The sequence below is a fragment of the Vidua chalybeata genome, chromosome 9 (genome assembly GCF_026979565.1).
Source record: "Vidua chalybeata isolate OUT-0048 chromosome 9, bVidCha1 merged haplotype, whole genome shotgun sequence".
Lineage (NCBI taxonomy): Eukaryota > Metazoa > Chordata > Aves > Passeriformes > Viduidae > Vidua > Vidua chalybeata.
This window is the reverse complement of record NC_071538.1, coordinates 8,018,448-8,045,751: the sequence shown is the minus strand read 5'-3', so window position 1 is coordinate 8,045,751 and position 27,304 is coordinate 8,018,448. Positions and strand designations below refer to the sequence as shown.

General features: G+C 40.4%; 1 protein-coding gene across 11 annotated transcripts in view; it reads left to right on the top strand.

Moving 5' to 3' along the window:
- FGGY (FGGY carbohydrate kinase domain containing) overlaps window positions 1–27,304 on the top strand; it is a 128,277-nt gene that overhangs the window by 38,478 nt on the left and 62,495 nt on the right. For 7 of the 11 annotated variants that reach the window (XM_053950755.1, XM_053950749.1, XM_053950746.1 and 4 more), the window contains 3 exons: window positions 9,998–10,113; window positions 22,913–23,041; window positions 26,972–27,075. In XM_053950755.1, the coding sequence (XP_053806730.1) occupies window positions 9,998–10,113; window positions 22,913–23,041; window positions 26,972–27,075 (349 nt within the window). Of the gene's footprint in view, window positions 1–9,997; window positions 10,114–21,231; window positions 21,326–22,912; window positions 23,042–26,971; window positions 27,076–27,304 lie in introns of those variants that run through there. The other 4 variants (XM_053950750.1, XM_053950757.1, XM_053950753.1 and 1 more) reach the window with 4 other exon arrangements.

Here is a 27,304-nt window from a genome sequence, read left to right as displayed (position 1 = left end):
CTGGACTAACAGTTCTCTCAAAAGTAGGGCTGTAAGGGTGGGGTTTTTTTACACCACTCTAATTCTGCTCAATTGTATGAAGACAGCAGAAACCACATAATGAAGTGTAGCCCTGATCCTGTGGAGATTTGTGTTCCTGGTCGGTGTCTGGGGTGTCAGGGTGCACATGGTGCTGGCCAGGCAGTGCCCTCAGCATCTGCCACACTTCCTAAACTGCTGGAAGAGTCAAGGACACCCAAAATCCTTCTGCTCCCTAAACATGGCTGGTGGGTGTGCATGTCCTGTGTGTCCTTTTCACCCAGAGGAACGACACAGGGGCATGGAGCAGTATCTGTGGTCTTCCTGCAGCCTGCCCATGTTATTCCCTGTGGGACAAGGACAGCTGGAACAATGCGGTGGCCGTGTGTCCGTGGCTGGGGTAGTGCCTGGTGCTGGCAGATGTGCTGGGTGATGCACATCTGGATGTGCTGCTGTTGTTGTACTGGGAGAAGCTGATGTTGCTGACAGGAATAATCTCACTCTGTCCAAAGCCACACGGTGGGGAGGGAGCTCAGACCCAGCTTCCTTTTTCTCAGTGACTTGTAGCATTTTCTTAATCTCTTTACCAGCTTCCTTGAGTGTTTGGTGAAGCCTTGAGCTGTGGTAAATTTGCTCCAGCTCAGACTTCCAGAGGAAGCTGTTCACTGGCTCTGTGTACCAATACTTCCAGTTTTAATTGTGTCATATTTTTAACTGCCAGAAGGTAACAGGAGAAAATGTGTTTTTTAAATACAAGCTCTTAATTGAAATAAATATTTGACTTCCTATTGCAGAGTGGTTTGGTTGAAATACTGAGCTTGAAAGAATATATTTTTGTGATTAAATGGAACTGAAACATTGCTGATGTTGCAGAAGGCAGGAGGAATGTCCCATGGCTGCTGGACTGCAGTGGCTGGAGACGTGGGCTCTCCTTCATTTCCCTTGCCATTTGTGGATGATGTTTTCTTTATAACCTCTCCTCTGCTTATTAAACTTATAAAATTTAAAATAGTAGTTACTTAAAACAGTGATTTAATTTTATATATGTGCATACTTCTTTTTCTGTCATACTTAAAGATTGAAACTACAGTTGTCCATAGAAAAAAAAATTTTAACATGTTCAGCATCAATTTCTGAATGATGTCTTTCTGCCTGGGTCTCAGAATCTAGACTGAGCCTCTGGAGTTCAGGATTCAGTTCAGGGGCCTGATTAAAGTTTACTCTTTGACCCTTGGCCAAATCCCTGAATTTTCTTTGCCTCTGTTTGCCATCTTTTAAGGGAATGGACTAAGATTTCCAGCCCCATATGCTATGTCTGATTTGTCTAGACAATACATTTTTTTGTCTAGGACTGTGTCTCATTATAAGCTCTCCAACAATGCCGAAGACAATGGGCTTGAATCTTGGTTGGGTGTCTGTAACATAATACAGAATGAAATTAATAAAACAACTCAGCAATCTGCTGACTGTTGGCTTGCCCTTGCCTCATGACATGGTGAGGTGTATGTGGGTGGATTAAAAGGTCTTATTTTGTACTTTCTGATCCAACTGAATGTGTTTAGCTAAGTACATCCACTGAAGTTATTAGATGCACACAAGGGATTGGTCTGACTTGATAAGCTGCACTGCAGATGGGTGATTCCCTACAGGTTTGGTGGCATTACTTCTAGGAAAACTGAATTCAAGAGTCTCCAGTCTTCTCATCTTTTGATAGCGTGTTTCTAAACAGAAACACACTTCTAGAAAGAATTGGACTCTGTTACAAGTGATAGAAGAAACATCATCTCATTGTGGTCAGTGTGATTCACTTTCTGTTGGATGGCTTTTTTGACATTTGCAGTGTTTGATGCATGTAGTTGTATTTTTAAATGACAGGTTTAAATAGATTACAGCAAACACAAACAGGCACATTCTCCCAATCCAAAGTAAATATCTGCATGTGTACACATTACAAACATGTGTGTGTATTTATGTAAAATAAAACAAGCCAGTTTCCTTACAGTACTTATGTATCAAATGCACATTTCCACATTTCTAACAAGATGTGCAAATTTTAAGTTTTAAGATACCTCATCCAACATAAAATTTTCTTTAAGTGGATTAATCCTTAGAGTCTGAGTGTCACAAAAGAGGCTTTCCCAACAACCTCTCAGTAAATTTGAGATTTATCTATGTAATACAACATCAGTCTCATACCTACTTTGGAACACAGGAAAGATCTACACTCTGCATTTCTCGAGAGACTTCTGTGCTTATTGTGGTGGTAATTGGAGGTCAGTCTTCGCTCTGGTTGGGTGGTCAGAAGGTTGATGCCAGAGTTTAAAGCACTTCATTGCTTTGAAACCTTGTGCTGCTGTGTAGGCTTTGAAAATGATCCTATTGTTCTTCTTTTTTTCCTTTCCAAGTGGCACCCAGAGTTTAAATATAACATGGAATCTCGTCAGGGAGTGGCTGTATTCAGAGGAGATTAATTATAGATGTGGGTGTAGAAAATTGCAAATGTGAATTGTATTTTTCATACAATAAAATCTGTCCCTTTAAGTAAGCAACAGACTTGCTTAGAAAATCTTGTGATTTAAAAAGCCAGCCAAAAACCTCTTAAGTGTTACAACATGAACACCAAATAATAGAGTGAGGTTTGAGTTAATTAATACTTCTTCCCCTTTACAAAAATAGCTTTAACTTTTTGATTTGCTGATTGAAAGACTTTGTTTCCTGCTCAGTGCTTGTTGCTGAGAGCTGTGTGGCTTCCACACACACACACACACAGGGTGGTGTGAGCTCAGGAGAATCAAGACTCCTGCACCCTATATCCCAACAAAAGCCCTAAAAGCCCAGTCTGGATGAGTTTGGAAGTTCTGGTGTAATGCCTGTTGATGAGAGTGTTGATGGATCCCAGTCCCCCAAGGGCTCTGATGTAGCTGCCATTCCCTAAGGGCCTCTCTCTCACCTAAAAGAGTGTTGCTCTTTCATGGGCTCTGCTTTGGCAGTGAGATTTATGGCAGGGAAAGGGAGACCTGGTTTATATTTTTAAATAAAAGCTGTGCCACCAGTCCAGTGAGAATTCTGCCTTTCCAGATGTGAGGCCAACAGAGCTGCTGAGTACAAGTTCAGAGATTTTTAACCCCAAATTTAGTCTTGATGGTTGGGAAGGAGTCTGGTAGAACCCTGCTAGTTCCCTGAGTCAGCAGTGTTCAGGAAAAAATGGGGGAATAGTATATCATTAAACCAATGTTTTAACCACAGCTTTGAAGGAAAATCCATGAAATCTTCACACCATATGTAGTACTTCAACATATTTTTTTTTTTCAGCAATAAAAAACTCAAAAAAGGGTTTGGAAAGGTATTATATAGGCAAATATCAGTATCTGCATTACCTTCAATTATGCAGCTTGTAGGTCCTGAGCTTTTCACTGTCTTTTTGGTTGGTGGCTTTGGGGATTGATGTCTTCTTGCACTTGCACATTTGCTGGAAAGAGAAATCTTTTCTACTAAATCCTTTTTGTTGGAAACTGAATACCAATTTTCTGACGCTCAATTTTCCTCATGGTGAGAAAAAAGAAAACATCCAAGTAATTTTTTGAACATTAACTTTTTAAGTTTTGAGATCTTGAGTCTAATCCTATTTCAGCTATGAAATATGACAAAATTGCCAGTAGCCTTAGTGTGAACAAATATTGGCCTTTCATCATGATATTGGATCATTCTTATTTGTATTAATATTTTTTTCTCTGCAGCTTTAGTGAAGATTTCAAAGTAGGGAGAAAGCTTTGCTTTTGCTGTGGTATTTAACTAACTTCAAAAAATCTAAATGGCAGCCAGACTACTTTTAATTATTTATGATAAATAGAAGTGTTACCCAGAGCATAGGAAGACTGAAGCTGGTAGAATTGCTAACACTGATTACAGTAATTTCCTTGCTACCTTTATTGAATAGGTTTAAATCCTCAGACATGCAAAGACTGAAAGTCGAGGCCCGTGAGTGCAACTGGGAATGTGTCTGCTACTTGTCCCAAACAGGCTTCCCCACCTGTCTTCTTTGTTTGGCCTGTTTAATGTTTTGTTGGAAGATGAAAACCCTTTTCAGGCAAGAGTCAAATTGCACAGCTTGCTAAGACAATGGGTTTGGGCAGGCAGGAATTTCATAGGCTTTGGGTCAAAGGCAATAATCATAAAAAGTAATGTGTTGTAAATGTAGGGACTTGGGGTTTGCATGGCTGGGTGGCTGGAGCAGCCCCTGACAGGTTTTGCTGTGTGTACCTGCAATTAAAGAGCTGTTGAAGAGGTGAGAGGAGGGGAGTGCAGTCAGGGCAGCCCCAGACTCTCTCACCCTGAGCTTTGCAGCCCACCTGGCCCAGAGATGGGCTGAGGGACAGCAGGGGCAGCTCCTCCAACCAGCCTGAGCTCAAACCCCTGCCCTGACTCCTTTCAGCAAACACTCAACAGGGGCAGCATCTCGTACACTTCATACATTTCAAGACTCAGTGATCAGGTATCACTTTTCTTCTCCTCTTTCTTGAGAAGTATTCCTTTAGGACAAATTTTCCCTGTTTCCCTCAAGCAGCCAAATACAGCAAGCAGGCAGAAACATTTTTCCTAAATGCCAGTGGTGGATGTGGATCTAACAGTCTGGTTCTGTTTCAAAGGCTGTGGATTAATGGATATGGCATAACCATAACAGAGCAGAGAATAATTACAGGTTTCCTATTGCTCTGTGATAACCTCCACTGTATTTTAGGCTCTTGCAGCACCAGTGCCCAGTTCTGTTCTTGGATGCTGGGAGTATGTGTGCTGGGTATTAAATTTTTTTGCCTGGAACATTTTTGCACAAACCACAGTCAGATCTGTGACTGTGTTAGAGCTGTAAATTGCTTGCTTTTGTGAAAAGCCTTGAGACTGTGGGGTGCATAATTTGGGAGGACATTGGCAGCCTGGCCCAGATGTCAATATGTGGAGATGTTCATTTGAGCAGAATCTATGCCCTGGTTTACAATTTGAATTCAAAATCTGTTTTAAATTTAAACTTTGTAGAACAAAAGGAAATCATTTGATGTTGTGACAGTCACACTCCATTGTTTCAGGTCTGCTTCTTGCGTTCACAACGTCAGAAAGCTTTCTTAGCTTTGATTCTTTGTAGCTTTAAATAAATCTGCCCAACAGACCACGGAGAGTTACTTTATCCTACTGCACGCTATTCCTTTTGGGATCTAGCTGTACCCTGTCCTTGCCTCTGTAGGATTTAGCTTTGGCCCAGCCCTCAGCAGGTGCAGCTGGCTTCAGTTCAGTGATCCAGTGATTGAACTGCTGCGCTGTTAATGATGCCTACAAAATTAATTAAGTTCATGAGTTTAGGTTCATTTCTGAGCAGTTGGGATGAATGGAGCAGATCCTTTTGCTTTGGAATTGAGAACAAAGCTGCCATTCACCTCAGGATGCCCCAGCCAGGGGTTCTCTGCTTTTCAGGCTGGTGTCTGACTCATTTTCCAGGCTAACTAATCTTGTACCAGCCCTCTGGAGTGGAAGGTCATGTAGAAATGCCTTATGGGGTCACTTTTCAGGAAAATAAAAACTGTTTCTTTTAGTAATTTTTAGTTGATAGGACTTACCTATCAACCTATACTCAAAATAGGGATGACTTCCACAAGACAGCTGCAGTTAAGGAGTGGCCCCCAAGATTCTTTTCATAGCAGGTGCTGTCCCAGGCAGGGCAGGATCTCTGCAAATTTGGGAATCATATCTGTGCTGGCTTCATCCCTTTTGGAGTGTGGGAAATGTGGCAACAAAGAATGGACCAAAGTGTGAAGCTCTGATGACTGCTAAGTAGTTGGGGAGAAGTTTTTTGTGACTTTTATCTTTTAGATACATTTTTATGCCGATAACTTAGAGCATGCAGTAATTCCCATTTTCAATGAATGTATCTGATTTCTTTCTCTCCAAGAAGTACAACAGAGTGAGAGAAAATACTCAGAATGGGCAGATAATGTGGGAAGAGTCACACAGAAACAAATTTTGATCACCTGAGTGATCACAAGTCCAGTTGGCCTGGATCCTTTTGTAGGTTAGTTGCTTCCAGACAGCATTTTGGGAATTACAAGTGTGTGTTCACAGACTGTCTGTGTTTTTAAGACTGCTGAGATTCTGGTCATGCAGGACTTCAGCACATCCAATCAGTCCTCAGCAAGAAACTTGTAGGAAACTCTAAACACAATAATTTTCCTGTTGAAAATCTGGTTTAAATAAAATAAAAATTTTCCATGCACGACAGTTGGGTTTTTTTTTTCAGTAGGAATATTCTAAGCAAAACTTTTTGTTCTGAACAGAGAAAGGAAATCCTTCATTTCGTTGTGCTGGGAATATGCTTGAGGAAAAGTGTCTCCAAACTCATGGTATTTCAGACAGGCTACATATGGCTTGTGCTACTGAGGGCTTCCATGTATGGCTCCTCAAATCCTGTGGTGGATCAGGCAGTCAGGAGAGGGCTTGTTCCCTCTGGGATTGCCTCTTCTCTGCCCCTTTGAACCCAGCTGATCCTGGGAATAAAGTAAGACGAGCTTTTGCTTCAACCCATCTGGTTTATCCAGCTTCAGCCAGAACAAATCTGGTGTTTATGACCAAATAATTGAGGTAATGCAGCCAAATAGGAAAAATTGAATATACCACGACAGATAACAGTACTGTTTCTGTTTAATGTCTGCCCTTCATCTCATCAAACTTAGGAACTCTGTGAAATATAAAATTTTCTCATAGTTGAGGCTTTCTTTGTAGGTGAACTGATTTGGTTCCTCAGGTGGTTCTTTCCCAGAGTATCTTCCTGGTTAGAGTCCCAAGTTAGGAGTTGTGCTATCCCCTTTTAAGGGTGATGCTCTGGAGGAGATTTTCTGAGTGATCTCCTATAAAGTTTATATATATATATATATGCATGTATACCATTGACTTCAGCAGTGACAAGCCATGAATAAACTGCTCTCTCTGCATGTGCATAGAGCTCTCTAGGACTTACAGACTGAGCACCTCATCAGGTGAGGGGCAGGGGTTTGAGTTCAACCCATCCAGATGCTTTTGAAGCATGTGGTGATGTTAATCCATCATGGCCATCCCAAAGAAATCCTTTGAACTGTTATCTAAGAGAGCAGAATGCCTTTCTGCAGTTTGACACTTTCTCTTTGATATTAGGGATTTGTAAGAAGCCATATTGTTCCATTGAACACCAACTTTTTGAGTGCAGCAAGAGTGGAAGAAAGAGATTGAATGCCAGAGAAGTGTAAATGCTCAGACTGTGTTTAAAACAAGCATTTTGAGTTTCTTGCTGTGGCCATGAAAATAGAAACCTGCCAACATAATGTGTTACTCTTTTAGCTGAGATCTGAGATTGGCTTTCATACCAGAACCTTCCACTTAAAGATCTGCCAGTCAGTTCATTTGGGAAGAGTTGTCTGTCCCAGTTCATCTGCCATACTGTGTTAGAAATTAAACCAGAACTCCTCTGTTTATCCTTGTTCTGTGAGCACTTTGCATTTATAAATCTCCAGGGTGTGTTCAGTGCAGCCATATCCTGCCAGAGAGCTGGGATCTGCTGGAATTCCGCGGATTGGCAGGGGGGGAATCTCTCCCCATCTCCGTGATTCCATGGGCCTGTGTGTGTGCTGTGGTGTTCCACAGAGGAGCTGTGTGGGACAGCAGGCCCCTGGTTAAAACATGGTCTTTGGAGCCTTTCTCAGGGTGTGGCATTAGTTCAGAGCTTCAATCTAATTAGAAAAAGACATACTCGGTTTTGATGATAATTTGTTATGATTTGGTATTTCCCATATTTGGGAAAACTTGATGCATTGTTTTTTGCTCTTTATGTCTAGATTTTTCCTAAACTGATGAAGTGCTTTTTATTTCAAATACCCTGTCTTTATTTTTCCTTTTAATGTGAGGTTTGAACCAATTTGGGGAAAATGTTTATTTTTTCCCAGTATTTTCTTCAGCCTAGGATTTATTTATTCACCCAGTTTTTGTCAAAGGTCCTAATTAGAATTTTGTGTCTGGCTTTTAAATCCTTGGAAATTGGAATTCCTTATATCAACATTGTTATTGCTGTAGTTACAGGTCATGTGCTTTTTCTGTTTTCAAATCAGACACTGAGTTGTGATTGTGTGGTCTATTCTTAAAACTATTAAGAAGAAAAAAAAAAGGGGGTGGGTGTGTCAGAAATGTTTTAAGAGTAGTCCTGAAATAATCTCTGCATTTATTGACTGCATTTATTTATAGGGATATAAATAGTTAACTAATGTCTTCTTTTTCCCGCCAAAATATATCATGTTAATTATTCTCTTGCAGCAAAGAGCAACCAACACACCTTTACAACCAATGGGATGTGAATGACCATCACTTGTCCTCTGGTTGTAAAAACATGGTTATTCCAGTCCAACAGGATGGAAAGAAACATAAGGCATTTAAAATACACATTTCTGTCCCAGATGAGAGAGTTTAGAGAGTCCATGTAACCATCCCATCTTCTGCTCAGTGTCACATAAGAGGATGTTGCTTCTTGTTGTAAGCACCCCAAAACATGAAATACATATCCCAGATAGTTTTCCAGCTGTGTGGAAAGACTCTTTTGGCTTTTCTCTGTCTGCAGTATCAGTGGCTATAAGCTCTAACTTCGATTTGCAGATGGAAAATAAAAATAGCTTCTCTTTTTCTGCTCAAGGCCAGGTTGGATGGGGCATAGAGCAACCTGGGCTAGTGGAAGGTGTCCCCTACCCATGGCAGGGGGTTGGAACAAGATGAGCTTTAAGGTCCCTTCCAGCCCAACCCAATTTATGATTCATATTTCAGTCCCTGGGTAGTTTTCTTGGATGAAAGGGAAGATTTCCTTTTACTCCAACAATAATTTTGAAGAGAGAAATTTTATTTGGTTTTTACTTATGCAAAACTGCATGAAAAAGTCAAATGCTTCAGTAAAACTGAGTTTGCTTTGAAGATCCACGTTCAAATTGTACCATCCTAATAAAGAGAATATGTCTGTGTAAACTCACCTTGGCTGAACATGAGTCACAAATAAGCTGTCTTGTAAAACATCAAAGAAAATCCACCTCTGAGCAGGGTTTCTCTTTGAGAACAGTTATGATGATGTACTTCCCCGAGATGCATCTGAGCTGTCTTGCACTTGCTGGTACTGTGGTATTCCCAGGACTGCAGAGAGCTGCAGTTTTCAGTGGTATTTAGCATTTTTAATACCTTTTAGTTGACTGACTTTTCAAGCAGAATTTAATATTGATCTTTTGAGATGATTCTTAGTGTTCAGACAGAAAACAGCCCATGTAATACTAAATTATCAGGAATATTGTTCATACTTTGGGGAGGAATAAGGTCGGGGATATTGATAAAAACCATTCTGTGTGTTAGGACAGACTTTGCTGTGGATGTTCTTGTCCTTTGTATCCTTCTGCTCCTGCCTGTGCCAGCAGAGTTTAACATCAGCTTCTGAGAAACCAGACTTGTGCATCTGTCCTCAGCATCCAGATCTCCTGGAAATTGTGATTCAGCTGTGAGAGAAGTAACACAAAGTTTTCCTAAGGACAAGCTGTGTGCAAAGCAGCCATTTAGGCTGGAAGAGCAGCACTCTGAGCTGCCTGCTCCAGAGCTGTTGTGCTCCTGCCCTGCTCTCCCCCAGGCACATGCACAGCCTGTTATTTCACTGATTTATGCAGTGAAGTGGCCAGACCAGGAGTTGTTTCAGCAGAGAAGAATCTTAAACACAAGGTCCTTTTAAGGTCCTCAAGATGTGCACTCCAAACAGTAACCATTTTTTTGGTTTTTTTTTTTGGTTTTTTTTTTGGTTTTTTTTTTTTTTTTTTTTAATGTGAGCATTCTGTGGGAGTTTTTGACCAGTGGAGAAGAGATCCTTTTGCAGGAACTTGTTTCTAGTCACAAGTTTAAACCCAAACATGTTCATTTGCCTGACTCTGTGCCTATATTGTCTCTTTTTTAGGTCTCTCTGTACAGTAGTGTGCAAGTGGACATACACATCAGATAGAGGTTGGGATGACAGTTTCTGGAAAATGATTGGTTTGGAAGATTTGGTGAAGGATAAGTATGAAAAAATAGGTATATCAGGGTTGGGTTTTAATATACATATATATTACTATTAATAAACATACACATATATTTATATTAATAAATGCATACTCGTACTATTAAATATACATATTTATTCATATTAATTAAAAGCTTTATGTGTATATATATAAAAGATATAAAAATATATAGAGAGATGGGGCTTTGAGCAACCTGGTCTAGTGGAAGGTGTCCCTGCCCATGGCAAGGGGGAGGAATGAGGTGAGCTTTAAGGTTCCTCCCAATCCAACCTATTCTCTGATTCTATGAATAAAATATATATACATATAAAAAGATATTTTGCTGTGTTACTGGTATGTCAGCAAGGATGCCCATTGGGAACAGACTTCCTAAGTGCATTTTTTACTTTGCATTGTTGTGAGAAACTGTGTTTAAATTTTTTATCTGCTACCCTGGAAGGCCTTTCTGTACTGCTCAGTCTCAACAATAGAGGAGTTAAAAGGAGCCTCAGCAACTGATGACATGAAGGACGCATTCAATATGGGTATATTGGATGGCAGGCTACAAAAAAGCTACAATATAGTAATTTTTTAGCTGTTACTGATAGTATGATTTGTGACTTGCACCCATCTCCCTTATAGTCATTTTCAAAAAAAGTGCTACTTCTGCTTGTTGTTATCTTTATACATTTTTTTTCACTCTCAGAGCCCAAGTTTAATTAGAATAGTAGCCTTGCTAATAGCAGTTCCTACAGCAGATATTCATTAAAAGTCCATAACGTTAATATACCAGAAAATTTCCAGGATAACTTTATTAGACTTTCCCTGTTAACTTAATGGACTTTTAATGGATGTCCTAAGCAGACATGTCATTAACAAGAATATTACCAGACATGAATTAAAATATGCTCATTCATCAAAGTTAATTATCTGAAATTTCCTTTGATTTTTTTTTTTTAATGTCGAGCACTTTGAACAAGTTTGTACAGCAGTTTAAATGCAGCAACATGAAATGGAAATGGTGGAGGAAGGATTGTAGTGAAAAGAAATGTAATGAAATCTATAAACTTTTCTGATCATCGCATAATCTGCTGTCAGTCATTTCTGGGTTATCAGAAAATAGTACTGAAAGCTTCCTTGAATAGATTTCAGCTTTTTCCCTGCAAAGGAACCTGCTTATGCAGAGGTACAAACCTACCAGGAGAATGAGGCTTTCAGCTTCCTGAGGTTTTGGGTTGAGTACAGTTCTTACAACATCTGTCACTTGTGGCTTTTAGCAAATCTTCAACAAGTTAAAATAAGACTTGCAATAAATACATGTTTTTACCAGAAAATTGAACATCTTGCCAGCTGGTGGTCTCATGGAAGGGTATTTTAAAAATAAATTATTTATGAAGTGTAAGCTAAGGCTTGAATACAATATTTATGCAATGCACTTCAAGGACAGTGCAAGGCAATTTGCCATTTTAAGTAACAACATGCATGTTTGCAATGATAAAGTAGCCATTAATAAAAGGGGCCTTTTGTTGTGATGGGAGCCTCATAACACTGGCCTATATATGGCTCAACATTCATTAAGAGAGAAACCATCAATTCCCAGTATCAGGCTTCCATGTTAGTTAAAACACAACATTTACAAAATAAATCAGTAAATTATCTTCTGTTGATATGTTTCTTGCAGGGCAAAAGTGTTTCTTGTGATTTACTGATGGAAGTGTCTAGTTCTATGAAAGACTGGGATTTTTTAAAGAAAAGAACCACAGAATCCCTGAGAGGGTCTTGGCTGGAGTTGGAGAAGCGCAGTCTGACCTCTAAAACTGCACCAAACCTTAGGGCAGAACTTGATGCTTTTGCTCACCTTGAGGAATCCTTTGGTTTTCAGATTCTGGGGCCGATTCCCTCAGGTGAATCCACAGCATAAGACAATTTCTATTTGCGTAATAATGCTGAAACCTAGCCCTAGGGAGAATATGAGCTTATTTCCCTGACCATTTGTCTAACCCTTTTTTTTTAAAAAAAGGAAGGTGCTGCTTTTGTTATCGTTAGCAGTGTGATAACATCACAAAAAGCAGGAGAGTGACCTTCATCCCTGTGTCTGTGCAGAGGGAGTGAGGAGCTCGCTGCATCAGTGTGGAACCCAGACAGCCACTACTCCATTCCTTTGGGTTTCTCTCCTGCCCTGTCCTTCTTGGAGTCTCTTGGAAGGGTGTAGCTTCAGAAGGAGTCAAAGCAAAGCACTTCACCCTGCCCTGGAGCTGCTCCATGGTGGTGTGTCCCAGGAAAGTGCTTTGCTTTCTGCCACCCTGAAATCTTACCAGTGTCCCTGAGTGTGGGGGAATGGGAGTGGGAATGGTGTTCCAATGAGAGCTGGGGGCTTTGCTTGTTTTTTTGTGTTCAGTGGTGTTGGACTTGAGCACTCTGAATCAGCTCAGCTTTCCTCAAATTAATCAGGACAAGTGTGCATCCACCTACCAGGAAGGTGATACTCAGCCCCTGAGCAAACTGCAGCTGGGATGCTCCTGGGTCGTGGGAGATTCCTTCCCACACATCCCATGGTGTCAGCATCGGTGGCAAGGCACCATCCCTGCCACAGGATCCCACCTTGCACCAGCTCAGCTCACGCTGTGTTTACAGCAGTGCTGCCCACAGGGGAACAGCCTCAGCTGCTGCAAGTGCATCCCATTATCCCAAGGGAAGGCCTCCCTGGACAGTGTGTGCCTCCAGGAGGAGCATCAGAGCCTGCCACGGCTGGCAGGGAAGGATGGCAAGCAGGGCACTGGGCTGCCCTGCAGATAAAGGAGCTCAAAGTTGTCAGATAACCCAGGTAGGAGGAGGGTGAAGGGAGGTTGTACATGCTCAAAACCTCCTCCTGAAATGAAAACAAAACCAAAACCTGACAGGGCTGAAGTAATACTGGTGGAATTTCCTCTTCTGTTCTCAAGCTATTCTAAGCCTGTGTCTGTCTGCTCAAGGTTTGTTTAGCTCAAAGGCAAGGATGTATTTTAGTGCCTGCATGTTCCCCTTGTAAAGAGAGATAATGGCCTTTTTCTCATGTATCTCTCCTAAAAGATAACAAGGCTCTGAATTATCATTTCTTTTAACCAAAGCAAAATGTCACAAGATAAAATTAGCAAAATTTTCTGGCTGTAACAAAAATAAATACAAAGTTTACCAGTTTAAAATATGCAGAAAAGCGATGTTTGTTTTGTTGTTTTTTTTTTTTTCCAATCTCTACTGAAATAATTATTGTTTCCAATCAGAGGGAACCAAAGATGAATAGCTACAAATAGATTTTTTTTTTTCATTTGGAAGTATCTTTAACTTTAATGCTACTGGAAATTCTTATGGGAATTACCCAAGAACAACTTCTTTAGGGTACATATTTCTTTATTCCGGTAAATACGCTTTTAAGCATTGCTTTTAAAGCTCCTTGCCCTTTAAAAATACATTTACTGTAATCAGAGTGTGGTGGTTCCAGGGAGTAAACTCCTCTTGGTTTCAGTTTAACTTAAGGTATGACCTTGTTGATAAGGGTGACCCTCCCATCTGACCTTTAGGATCTTCCACAAACCTTTCCCATAGCAGAGCGTGGGTTCACATCTGAAAACTCCCAGGCCTTTGACATTTTCTGTTTCTCAGAGCAGACTAACCTTTCAGGGAATCCACATAACAAGTTGTTTGTGATCCCTTCTGTACATCAGGAATTTACTGATCAGGCTTGTGAAGGTAAAGAGTCTTTATCTGGAGATACTGAAAAATTTATTGATCCCATTAATTTGCTCACCAAGAGAGTGGAAGATGATTCGTATTCAAACCACTGTGAATGTGTTGTGTACTAGAGGCATTAGCAGTTATCTGTTGTGGTAAAAGCACATGATGAGTATCTCTTTGTGGTATTATAAAACCTAGAAAGACATTAACAATTCCGTTAAAATTTCATGTACTATAGAGCTCCTAGGGTACTGCAGCATACATTCCATTTGGAGAAAAAGGCCTGATAAATTCTCACCACTGCCTTCTACTTCAGGGCCTACTTAAGGGACCAAATAATGATTTTTTTATTGAATGGTAATATTTCATGCCAGGTCTTTTTTGGGTTGAAGATGGTGGCTTTGTGTGAGAGAGCATTGTGGGTACTGCAGAATAGGTTCTACTGATCTGAAAGGTTTTGTAGCTTTTGTAAGGGGCAGTTTGTCACCTTCTTTCATCTGTGTTGGAGTAGCAAACTGATATAAATGAAGTAGCTGAAGTTTTGCTTAATTTGCTTTAGTGTACAACTGGAAGAATTCTTTCATTTTTGATTTTGGGGGTAATGGTGGTATAAGGAAGAGAACAGCCTGTGTTCCTTATACATCTCTTTACTTAAATCCTCTTCTGGGTTTTTTTCCTACTCATCCTTCTTAACTACCTTAAGAAAGTTTTCCATTTTCCACAAATTGCCCCTTTTTTCTTCCAGTAGGATTTCTGCTTTTTATTTGTTGTTGTTTTAAATTTGGCACTATGTTTTCAATTAAGAAGGCTTTATCTTGACTCTGAAGTGCATTTCTGGTTAGTGGCCTTTACTCCTCTCCATCAGTTTACCAGTTCACCACCCTCCCTGTTCCAACACTCTGCCTGTGCTTTAATGTACAGCCCCAACACTTTGCAACCCCATTTTTAACTCTCTCCTGAATTCCAGGACTTGGAGGTCTGCAGACTTGATGTTTTTATGGGCCTGGACACTTACATATGCCATTTTTGAATGTCCTGAAAAGATGGATCTGTATAATTGGAAGACTGGATGTTCTTTTCTAAATGCTCTTTCATTTAAAGTACTTATTAATAACTTGATAGTACAGAAAACTTGTTTTTTATATCAGTAGTTACATTCCTGCATGTCCTTCCATATACACAGTTAACAATGGCATTGAATATTTAAATAGAGTGTGCTTAGGTTCTCTGTTTTGTCAGTAGTTAGCTCTAATACTTGGATGTTCTCTTAATTTATTTACATTTAGGCTGAAAATGGGAGATTCAGTGCAGGGTGGGAGAATGTGGTCAATCTGAACTCAGTGTCACTGCAGCTGTGGAGGGAATGGTCAATCCATTTGTTCTTCCACTTTTCCCTGTCTCTTCCAATGCCTTTGATGCCAGATGCTCTGGAGCATATGAGGGATTTCCTTGAAGGCTGAGAGAAAGTGATGATGATTCCCCCCCCCCCCCCTCAGGTCAGCTTGTAGCTGCCAGTTCTTCCTAAAGCTGGATTCCAGCAACAAGCTTCAAATACTGTACTTTGCAAATGGTAAAGAATAATAAGTAAAGGGATTCTCTGGTATGGGATACCTTTATCTTTCTTTCCCTGGTCTTTTGCTATCCCCAATAAAAATACAACACACTGCAATTTCAAACAAAATTAAAAGGATGAATCAGAGGATATTTACACTTACATGCTGTCAAAATCCATGGAATTTACAAGTGAATAGTGTTCCAAATATGCTAACATTTTTCTGGCTTCCTGTCATTTCAGTCTGTCCAAGAGCTGTAGCAACTGCAAAGGAGCTGAAACTGGCACAGTGCAAAGAGGTTTTTGGGTGTCTCCTTCCTGAGAGCTCGAGGCATTATTTCATAATACATGATTCAGCAGGAAGAAGTTGGGCTTTTCCTTAGAAAAGCTCCACACTCCTGTGATTTCTGTTTTATTTCATACTTTTTCCATCTTGAGGTCACTGAATTGGAATTTGAAGGGCCATCTTGAAATGATCAGAGCAGGGTCACCTACAGAAGGTTGTTCAGGGCTGTGTCCTGTTGAGTTTTAAGTATTTCCAAAGGGGGACATTCTGAAATCTGCAACCTGTTCCAGTGCCCTGACCACTACTCCCCAATAAAAACATTGTTTTATTTGGTTTAAATGTAATTCCCTGTATTTCAGTTTGTGCTTGTCACACTTGTAGTGTCACTGGGAGCCACTGAGAAGAGTTTTTCTCCTGATCTCTACTCCCTCCCTCACATCAGATATTGATAAATTCATGGATAAAATCTGCCCCCTCCATCTCCAAGCCTTCTCCTTGCTGTCTAGTCTGAGATACTCTTCCTCTTTCCAATAACTGTTCCTGAACAACCTGAGCTGAGCTCAGGTGGCTCAAGTTTCTCCAGGATATTTCCTGGGTGACATTTTCCATTCCTCTTCCACCAGGAAAGGACCCATCATTCACCCAGCTTATCATCAACTTGAGTCCTGCTGGCAGGTGGTTCCTTTGCACTTCTCCTCCTCTCTGCTCTAAGGAGTGAGAAGTACTGTGTGCTGTCCCTCCATCCCTCATAGCTTAGAAAACTCCTGTAAAAGTTTAGGTCTTTTAAAACATAGTAATAAAGCAATATTCCACTGTCCACTCAGAGAATTCTGGTCTCAGACTCTGCCTGTCTGGGAAATTATATTTGCTTCTACTCTGGCAACACTGGGGACTTGGGAATTTTCTAGTATGAAAACTAGGAGCTTTTTATTGAATTTCTGGTTTTAAATTTCAGAGAAGCTTTGAGTAGACTTGGGCGTATTGTAATTGTTCATTATTTAAATATCTGAGATATTATCCTCCTTCCTTATTTTTCATACTGTTCGAAAGAAAAGAAAAAAGAGACATTTCTCAGAATAGTTCTGGGTCATTCCTTCTTTTTACCTGACTCTTCCTCTCCCTGGTCTCGATTTGTTATTCATCTTCTTTTTTTTGGCTTCAGCCTCCTGTTGAGATAACTTTTAAAACAGTGCTGTCTGCTTTATGAGTCAGTATTCACAAAATCAGAAGGGCTATTTCAAGCTAACTTCCTCCAAGTCAGAGGCTGTTGGACTCCTTAAAATTAATGTTTAAGTAGTTTAAAGTGTATCTTAGAACCAATCTTGATTTTATAATTTCCTGTGATGGAGAGCCCACTTCAGACTGAAAGGCTGTTGATTGTTAGTTGCTGTCATGTCTCAAAATTAATGAATTAATTAAAGAACACACTTGATTTTTCATCTGATTTAACTTCCTACTCCTGCCTGGCAGACCGTAGGGACACGCTTGACCTGCACAGACTCAAATTTCCTATGATCAAGGAGAACACTGAGGTTGCCCCCCAAAACTCTTGGGTGAACTGTTATACTTCTCAATCCTTGAAATTGTTTTCCTGGCTCATTTCTGAACTCCTTTAGTTTACAGTGCATCAGTATCTTCTCAGTATGGATATTAAAACTGGATACTGTGTGAACGTGGTGGGGAGTAAGTATGGCTGAAAGATTTTAAGGTGTCCTTTCAGTAACTGATGAGATTATTTTTTAGGTCTGGCATTTATTTCAGTTTAGAAAAAGGGATAATTATTTATTCTAAGAGGAGTTGCTATCATGTGAGTTGTTAAAAAACATCCAGTAAAAAAAAAAATCTGTTAAGTAATAATCCGTGATTAATACAAGCTAAATTGCCTTTGCAGGCTTAGCAATGTACTGTACCAGAGCAGAGCAACTCTGAAAGGAGAGCAATAGTCCTGCCATCTGCATGGATTTTTGTATCTAGAGAGACTCTGAGGAATATTGTGCTGTGAAGATAGACAGAAATGTCCATTACCAGCCTAATGAAATTATTGTTTGCAAGCGAAAACTTGAGCTCAGGTAGCTGAATTTGGATGTAAATGCATTCCCTCTAATTACTTAGTAAGACATCAAGATATTGCGTTCTATACCTTTGGTAAGACATAAAACCTCTGTGTTTTATACCCAGATGCAGTTCAGCAGTGAACCACACATGGCAGGACACATTCATTCTGCACTGTTTCACTGCACTCTACCAAAGAAAACTCAGTCCCAGCCATCATAGCGTGCCTCTTGATCCAACAATGCAGAATTTTTTTTTCCTTTTGACCTTTCACCAGGAAAGCTTCTAATTTATACATGGAGTAGCCCTCATTCCTTGGGCTAAAAAGGCCAAGCAGCCTTTGTTGAAGTAGGCACCTCTGGTTTGCTGACCACTCTGCTGCTCAGCTTAATGAACCAGGATCTGCCTGATTTGATTTTGCCAGGGTTTAGCAGCCTAATACATCTGCCTGAAGTATTTACACATTAGGCAGTCGAGATGTAGTTCAGCCAAAGGCTCTCTGGGAGAGTGGGATGGAAAGGCCCACAAATTAGATTTGCCTCAAGCTACTGTGGCAGTTCGTGTAGACAGAGATGAATTTTGAACCAAAGGAAGCCAAAGTGATTTTGTTTAACCGTTTTCCTCACTTTTAAATAAGCTGGCGTATAATATCTCAATTTGTTTTGGTTTTCCTCAATGAAAGTTTTGAAGTCTTTAACTGCCAGCCAGGAAGTTTTATGGAGGTTATTTGGAGGTTAAAAAAGCCCCAAATCTCACTGTTCTTAACATCTTTTAACCACCATGCATTCAGTCCTAAGAAAAAAATAGTATTATAACTTTACAGTCAGCATCATTATTCTGCTTCCTTCTGATCTTAGTGCTGCTTTGGCTACTCAACTGCGGTAAAAATTGTAGAAAAATCAGCCATACACATCTCAGTTAAATGTGAGTATTGTCTAATTGAGAGGGATATTTGATAACATATTGTGTGTGAGATAGGGTTGGGACAATGTATATTATTTATTGAGATTCCTTGCATATTCCAGATTTTGGCATTATGAGAATTATTATGAAACACAAAAAGTGGAGATTATCTGCATGCTTTATAATGAACATGAAGGGGGAAAATCCCTTACATTTCTTACTACATTTGGATGGACAGTGCTTTTCTATACTCAGGTCCTGTTTCCTTTGATGCCTATTCAGCTCTGTTTTGTTTAACAAGATAACTTCTTCAGAGCATGTTCTCTATCACTTGTTTTACAGGATATCTGTTTTCTGTGTTGTCCTTTAAATCAGAAAGCAGTTTAATTGTTCAGTTTGGGTGGGGCTGTGAAATGGGGACGGGATGTACCCTTGGGTTGTGTTTCTTTCTGAGGCTGCTGGCATTTCAGCAAGGGATTGTTATATCCAAATTCAGGTTTGTTTGGGTCTCAGTGAAGGGACATCTCCTTTGAATTTTCTTCCTTTCGTATTTTTATGCACTTATACAGCCAAATATACAAAGTGCAGCCCTGTTCTGCGAGATAGATGAAAAGCTGTGCTGGAGTCAGCTGCACCCCGGCTGCTGTCAGCTTTGTTGTTTGAAAAGGGGCTACATCCTGAAGTACCTCGTTCTGCTAAATATTAGTGAGCCAATACAGTGAATTTGGATCACTAAAGTTGACTGAAGATGCATTATCTGCCTCGTGTGTTGTGGCTGGTAAATAGCTGGTTCCTGTGGGAAGCACCTAAAAGGGTAGAGGGTCTTGGGTAGCACATAAATTCTTTAAACAAAGTTTGATCACAGCAAACTCTAACATCAGTCTTCGAAGAAGGATAAAAGAGAAGGAAGAGATTCAGACAGTTTTTTCCTTTTGTAAACTGGCTGCTTTATGGGGGAAAAAATAGCTGGAAATAGCCTGTCTCGTCCCAAATGAAAGGTTGTGGATTAAGGCACTGCATTAGTGAAACAGCTGCACCAATGTGAAACAGAAAGTCCTCCAGCTTCGGCCATTATGGGTTTGTTTGGTTAGCTCTAATTTTGGAAGTCATTATAGCAAAGGTAAATGACTTGCACAGGAGACTACTGTCAACAAAAGACTCGATACATTTACTTTGGCAGGAGCCTTGAGGAGTCTCAGGCCTTTCAGTGCCTCCTTTATGCAGTGCCTGTCCTGCTCTCACTGCATGCCTGTGTGCAGGCAGCTCTGCCTTCCTCCCTCCCTGCCTCCCCTCCGACAGCTTCTTTCCCCCTGAGGTTGGATTTAAGGGTGGCAGCACCTGCTGCTGAATTGCTGGTGTGTAGCTGTAGAATACCTTTATGTTCAGAGTAGCTGCCCCTGGCTTTCTAAAGCTGCTGTATTTTGCTCAAGTAAGAATCTGCTCCCTCCCAGACTAGTATTGGAATACAATCTTTGTCAAAAACTTTGCTTTTAATTGTGTCTCCTTATTGGTTGTTTTTTGTGTTTCCTTATTTTATCATTTAATAGCTTTACACTCCTAGATTCTAAGCATGCTGATGCTTAGCTGAGTTTTCTCGCTTTTTGGTGAAGGTTGAACTATGAGAATGATAATTCCTTTCCCAGGTCTGTGCCCATGTGGTTGAGTGAAGGCTCAGAGTGTCCATTCCACACTGGCTTATGCTTGTGTAGGTGGAGGGGCAAATTCCTGATGAGAGAATCAGTGCCCATGCAGAGCCTGCTCCTTCCCTTCCACAGAGCTCCTTGGGAGCATTTCCTATGGGCCTGGCAGAGCTTTCCTTGGTCTGTAGAGCTGGGAGGGTGAAGGAGAGGGGCAGAGTGAGAATCCTCTCCTTGTGCACTCAGTTTCTCTGTCCTGCACTCCCTGGCTGCTGGGTGACCCAGAACTCCCCTTTGCAATGCCTACCATGGGTGACTTCTGACTGCTCTTCCTTCCCCGTGGTAGGGAAGTCCTTTCAGTCAAAGAATATTTGTTCAGGCATACTTTGACTTCTAAAACATATGGGGCAGACTACTGTTAATTATTTTATTTAAAATACAAGATGATTATGCTGCCTCTCCAAATGACAAGAAGCCCATCCCTGCATGTCCACACACACACTTTATGCCCGTTGCTGCTGGCCATTCCGATAAATAACCAGTACCAAAGGAATTATAAGGTCATTTTCTTGTGCTGCAGTAGAGGAGAGGATTATCTTCACCTCTGAAGTTGTTCCCTTAGTGCTTATTAACTAGAAATACAGTAATTGAGAAGCTGGTAGGAAAAAATTTTGTCTGATAGTAGCCCTGATCTCTAAAATGGAGTATAACTACATAATAATTACACACTCAAGTGTTTGACTGGTATGACTGATAAAGACTAGGTAGCCATGGAAGGGCTGCCTGGAAAGAGGTTTTATTTCAGATTAAATTAATCTCATGCTGTATATACACCATGGCTGTGCTTTCAGGTCAGGCAATTGATTCTGAAGGAAAAGATGTGGGTTTAGCTGCATGAACTCTTTTGAACTTCCTTCCACCTGCAGGGTCTTTGAATGTCAGGAGAAGCAGACAGCTTTGGTATTTTTCTCCAATGTCTTAAAAAACCTGATACGTTAATAGAAAAATCTCTTAAAGAGGAACATCCTGCACTCCAGCTTATTGGGGGAAAATGCAAAAGATACATCTCTTGGAAAAGCCAGGACAATGCTTTGCCTTTACAGTAAGTAACTAGTAAAATGCAGAAATAATAAAATACAGAACTTATTTTCCTGTGAGGAGGTGACTTAATGTCCTCATGTCCTTCTGTATAAAGCTTAATGATGATGTTTGCTTACTGCCCCCAGTACTGAATATAAACCCGCTGTCAAGTGCAACAGTTTTGGCTGCACAGACTTGTTTTAAATTTCCAGTGTGAGGTTCAGCCTGGAATTTCAGGGGCAGAGATGTGTGGCTGTCAGTAGAACAGAAACTCTTGGAGAAATGAGCAGCTGTGAAGTTGTTTCTGCTGATCTCAAAATGCTCCATACACTGCATCCATCAGGAAGTGGGCAGAAGGAGAATGTAGCTTTTAAAAATGAAGAACCAATGTAATTTACAGCAAAGATCTAATTGATATCTAAAATTGAAGACCTATGAATTTAATATCATAGCCTTTTCATTAAACAGGTTGTATTACTGCATTTGTAGAAGTTTATGCTCCTGGGAATTAGTGTATTCCTGATACTTTATGATATGCTATTCCTCTTAATTAATGTCTATTCTGGAAGATGTTTTATGTCCTTTCTACATATCAAAACATGCTTCAGGTGTAACATTCTCAATAAAATTGACTGTGAAAATAGTCTTGTTTTATTTTAAAGAGGAGTTTTGCCAACTCTGCCCAAATTTGTTGAATTTAGTAAACACTCCAGGTAGGTACTAAAAGCCCTGGCATTGGCAGGGAGGTCTGTGGGAACTCCCACTGAGCTTTCTGCCTCTCACCCCCAAACCTTTGGATAAATATGGAAGTGTGTGCAATCCCAGGAGCTCAGTCCCACTGCTCCAGCTGTGGGAGGCTGAGAGGAGGCTCTTGGGGGTGTCCCTAAATTCTGGTACTTGAAAGACAAAATTGGGTCTGTGTTATGGCAGGACCTGCCTCTGGGCTCCCTGTGACAGGGCAGGGAGGGCAGGGTTGTGTTCTTGTCTTCTTCATACTGCACAGGCCAGAGAAGGCTCAGAAAGGGATTATTTAAGTCTGTGAGGAAATACAGCTGCAACTGGAGGAATTTGCTGTTTAAGCCAGTTTCTTTTTCAGAGTCTCTGTTGCTATAGCCACCTTATTCCTAGCAGAACTGCTGGAAAGGATGGAAATGGAAAAAAATGGCCAGTTCCTTGTGCATTCCTTGTGCAACAGGTGCGGTGTTCATTTGTGAGCACAGACTGAGCTGAATCTCCTTCCATGCCCAGAGAATGCCTGCAGGCAGCACCTTCCACAAGAACCTGGGATTTCTGCATTTCATATCTCCTGGAGAGATGCCAAGCAGAATTTAATTGCTTGTGGTGCAATCTTTCTCTGTGGCTAGATAGGATATTGAATGCTTTTGAACTTCTAAATTGCCATGGGATGCCTGATCTGGCACAGTCGTGCTTAATCTGCAGACAGATAATGAAAGATACTCCATCACACAGAGCTCTGTGAAGCTCTTGTTTGTTTTATACATACGAGGCCTCACTGGAGGAGGAGGAAGGGAGCTCTTGCAATAACACACGCGTTTGTTTTTCTGTTTAGTAAATTGACAGGCGTTTGGTTTGTCTTGTGTCTGCCCAGGAAACCTCGTCCTGTCTCCTGGAGAGGCTGTTGGGAAAGGTCTGACACCAGACGCTGCGGAAGATCTCGGGCTCCCTGAAGGGATTGCAGTGGCAGCATCTCTCATTGATGCACATGCTGGAGGACTAGGTACTCACTCATGGATTTACTGCTCTCCGAGACAGGAATTGTTGAATTCATTTCAGAAAGACATTTTGGTCACAGACTGTTTTTATCCAGCCATTTGCTCTGATGCTATTCTTTAAAAAAACCCCAAATCATCACAGTAACTACCAGTACTGCAAGTCAGTTTCAAGAAAGGGAATATATCACTGTTATATGTCTTTTCAGCTGGATTTGTAAATAGTTTGTTAATTTCTGCTAGTTCCACTTTTGACTGAAGCCCCATGGTGTTGGAATGCCAACATGCTGTGAGTTTGCATCTTCTGTTGCTCAAAAGTTTGGGGATAAGCAAGAAAAAAACACAAACAACCATTCCGAGGAAGAAGCCTCATGTTTGAGGCTTGTTCATAGTTAGGATTCTTAGCTTTAGAAGTGATTCATGATGCAAAGGTCTGATTTATGATTCATGATTTAAGGTCTGATGCTTTGGCTTTTTCTCTTTTCCAGCACAATATTCTGATGTTCAGCCCTGGTTCAACTTTTCTGAAATACATTTGATGAGGCCAAACAAGTTCATTTTCTTACTATGCTGTTTGGTCTTGTCCAAATACAGTCAATAAGACAGAGATTCAGTCTAACTTCTTCAGCAGGAAATTGAGAGGTTTCTTAGTTTGCTGGTTTAGAAAACAGTCTTACCTCAGGAAGTTTCAGTGTTATTGAAGTAGTACTGTTTAATGGAAATCTATTGCTCATCAGAGGGTTTTTTACTAGATCTAACTGAAATATGATTAGGTGCTAAACTACCAGTTTTGTTTCAAATGTTTTGTGCTGTTTTAAATCTCATTTGTCCTAGAAACTGTGACCTGGAACTTTTCTAGTGTTTAAATCCCTTTACTTTGCTTTTGGTGAGGTTAAGTAATCATGGAGATTGCTTTTCTTGCTACCTGAAAAAGATTATATGTAGGTCTGTCTGCTAAAAGGAAGACTTGAGCTTCAGTGTCATATTTGTAGGTGTGTTGTGACTGACTTAAAAAATATCTGTCAGTATCCTAATTGCATAAAAACGTGTTTAAAACTTTGTGCCTTGGCAATTCTGTGTTATTGGAAAAGAACAGAGTAATAACCTGACCTGAAAGAATGAACTTGCTGCAAAACTGGGTTGTCACAGAGCATGTGAAAGTGGCAGTGGAAGGTCCTTGTTTAACTGGCATCATTATGGATCCAGAGCACAAAAAGTTTGACCATTTTTTCATGTGCTGAAATCAAGCAATTGAATTTTAAAAAGAATAGAGAGCAACTGTCTGTTCCTTGATACAGACTTGTGTAAAGAAACTCTGACATTAGAAACACCCAGCTACTGGCTTCCCTCAGGAAAGGGCTGCAGTGCATAGAGACAGTCTGCTAATCTGAATCTGTTTTCCCAGATGGCACCACAAACACCAGCAGACTCCTGAAATGATTGCCAGGAGGAGAAAACCAACATACAGGTTGTTGTTAGAGAGAGGAGGGCATTACAGAGGGAGAACCTGCATGATAATCACACCATAGCTCAGTGCAGTCTGGGATAAGAGGAGCATTTACAGTGCAACTCTTAATTCTTGAATCTGGGAAGGGTAATAAATATATTGGAAATGGTGTGGAAACTTAGTAGAAAGGACAGCAAAAATGAGAAGAGTTTGATAGCAAAAGTGACAGGAGCAGGAGTAAAAGGAGACTCGAAGAGTGCAGATATCTGTAAAGAAAATATCCTGCAGGCTAAGCCAGAATGATGTGATGGACATCTTGTTTGCAGTGTTAATAACTTTTGATGCAGCTCAGATCTGCTCTTGGCTGCATGTGAAGTGTGGTTTGGCTGAGCAGGTTCCTGAAGTTTATGAAAGCTTCAAAGCTTTGAGTACAGTAAGGTAAAGAATTGTGTAGTGTGTATGTTTGAGGAGGTCATGTGTGACTCCTGGATCAGTCCATCTGATACCTCTTATGGAAAAGTGAGGATCTAACAGCCAAGAAGTTATATCTTGCATTTTGACCTACTGTACTAATTTCAGAGAGTGTACAGCTGAAACTGTGAGGATGGGAGGCCAGGCTTGTGGGGCTGGCCTCATAAAAATGCTGTTTACATTGCACCTTTTAAAAGGCATCAGCATTGTTTCAACAAAAGTAGATGATTTATGGTGCAGTGTCTAAAATACCATGTCACTGTGGAAGAGATCCAGAAGCACACATTGCTAAGCACTGCTTGCCTTCCTAAAAAGCTCTCCTCTATTCTGTGTGGTGCACAGACTTCTTGTTCTCAGCCTCTGCTTTTGAGTCTGCCTCCGACTGTGAAAAATTCCACCTAAGCTAAATGTGAAACAGCAATTATATAACTTTTAGCCAATATTCCAGACTTATTTGCTGTCTGACTTTAATTAATCACAAATAAGAAGACTCTAAGAATTTTAAACACTGGTGAAGCCGCTGACTAAAATGCCAAAAAGAGCCATAATTCCTGTTTTGCAGAATACATATTTTCTTAGCAATTAAAAAGATCTTTTCAGTTTTATATTGTTTATGAAAATACATTTGCAGCATATGCTGACTATTTAGTTTAATAGATTTCTTCCCTCTCAAGTGTGAACAGTATTTTTAACTCAAGAAATTCTAATACAGTCATGCTTAGTACAGGAATTTGCCTTGTAGACAACACTATACAAAATTCCTAATATGCATTCATTATGTTAGAGCAGTGAAAAAATAAAACATGAAGTAGAAGTCTTACTTTTAGCTTTTTGTTGTTCCTAACTTCCTTTAGGACAGCTGTGCCATTTCATAGTCACAAGTCAGTTTAGTTTAAGGGACGTGAGGATGGATTTTTTAAGACTTTAACATTTTAAAGATTATTTAGATGGCTTCCAACCATGGTGATACCACGATAACCATGGTGATCCCAGTAAGACAAATCCCACCAGACTGACTTGGTACCAGAGCATTGCAGTGGTGATCTAAACCAAGAGGGTATTAATGAAATGTAGGATATGAACCAGTCCTAACACTTGGCATCTTTCACAACATCCAGCAAATGTTTTCCTGATCCTTCTACAGGGAGATGAAGGGGATTTTTTTTATCAGTATTGACATACTGGTCTCCAAATTGAGCTTTGCAGATGCAAATGCACAGTCTGGTGACCAGCTTGCCAGCTGAAAAGCCATGTTTAAGAAAAGAAAAGTCCAGTGTAAAAATGTTACTTGTTGGCTGCTGCATTTTGCTGGGTGCAGCACAACGTGGTGCCAGGATGCAGCCTGGGAGAGGAGGAGGAGAGGGCAGATTGCCTCTGTAGCCTCCCCTGAAGTGACTCAAGCAGGATGGGATGTGTTCTGGGGCTCAGCTGTAGGTCTGGCATCTCCTGGGTGTATTTTCTGCTGCAGGCTGAGTGGTGCTCCTCAGAGTCAAGCTGTTCCTCGAAGGGGAGGAAAAATCTGCCTTTAGGTGGTTCTGACATGGACAGAACAGCAGCAGCAGTGAAGACAACAAAGCTGGCAGCCTTCGAGTCTCCTGCCAAGTTATCCCTTTCTCCAACTCATCCCCTGACAAAACACATCATCCAGGATGTTCAGGATAAACTGTGAACAAATAAACACATCTGCAGCCTGCCAGTACAGCAGGGCACTTATTATTCTGCATGTCAGTGAACTACCTAAGAGAATAAATGTCTGGTAAAATAACATTTTCTAGGTAAAATAACACTTAAAAATCATGATGATAGATACGCATTTAGAAGAAATTGTCTTCAGTCCTTATATCTGGAATAAATACTTTAATCTGATTGATAAAATTATTTCCTCTGTTGGCTAAGTAGACTTTCTTAATTTGTGGCAGTGGTGTGAGATATTCAGCAATTATTTGAGTGCAGAAAAGGTCTGTTTGGTGCAGGGTGGCTTGCTCTTCTTTAACAGAGAATTTTAATTTTACTTTAATAGGAGTAATTGGAGCAGATGTGAAAGGACACAACCTTCCATGTGAGAACCAGCCCATTACATCCCGGGTGGCTATGATCTGTGGAACATCTTCGTGCCACATGGGGGTAGGTTGTGTGTGTCATCCTAATTTGTGCAGAATTTACTAACTTATGTTTTTGAAGGGAAAATTGACCTTTGTCCTTCTCACCCCATTCTTTTTTCCTTGAATTTTTTTTTTCTGGTAACTCTATCTTTACCTTTGGATATTAATTATAAATTACTGTGCATTTGCTATTAAGCAAGAACTTTAATAGTAGTAGAAATCAATACTGAAAAATGACATGGAAAGTAAAA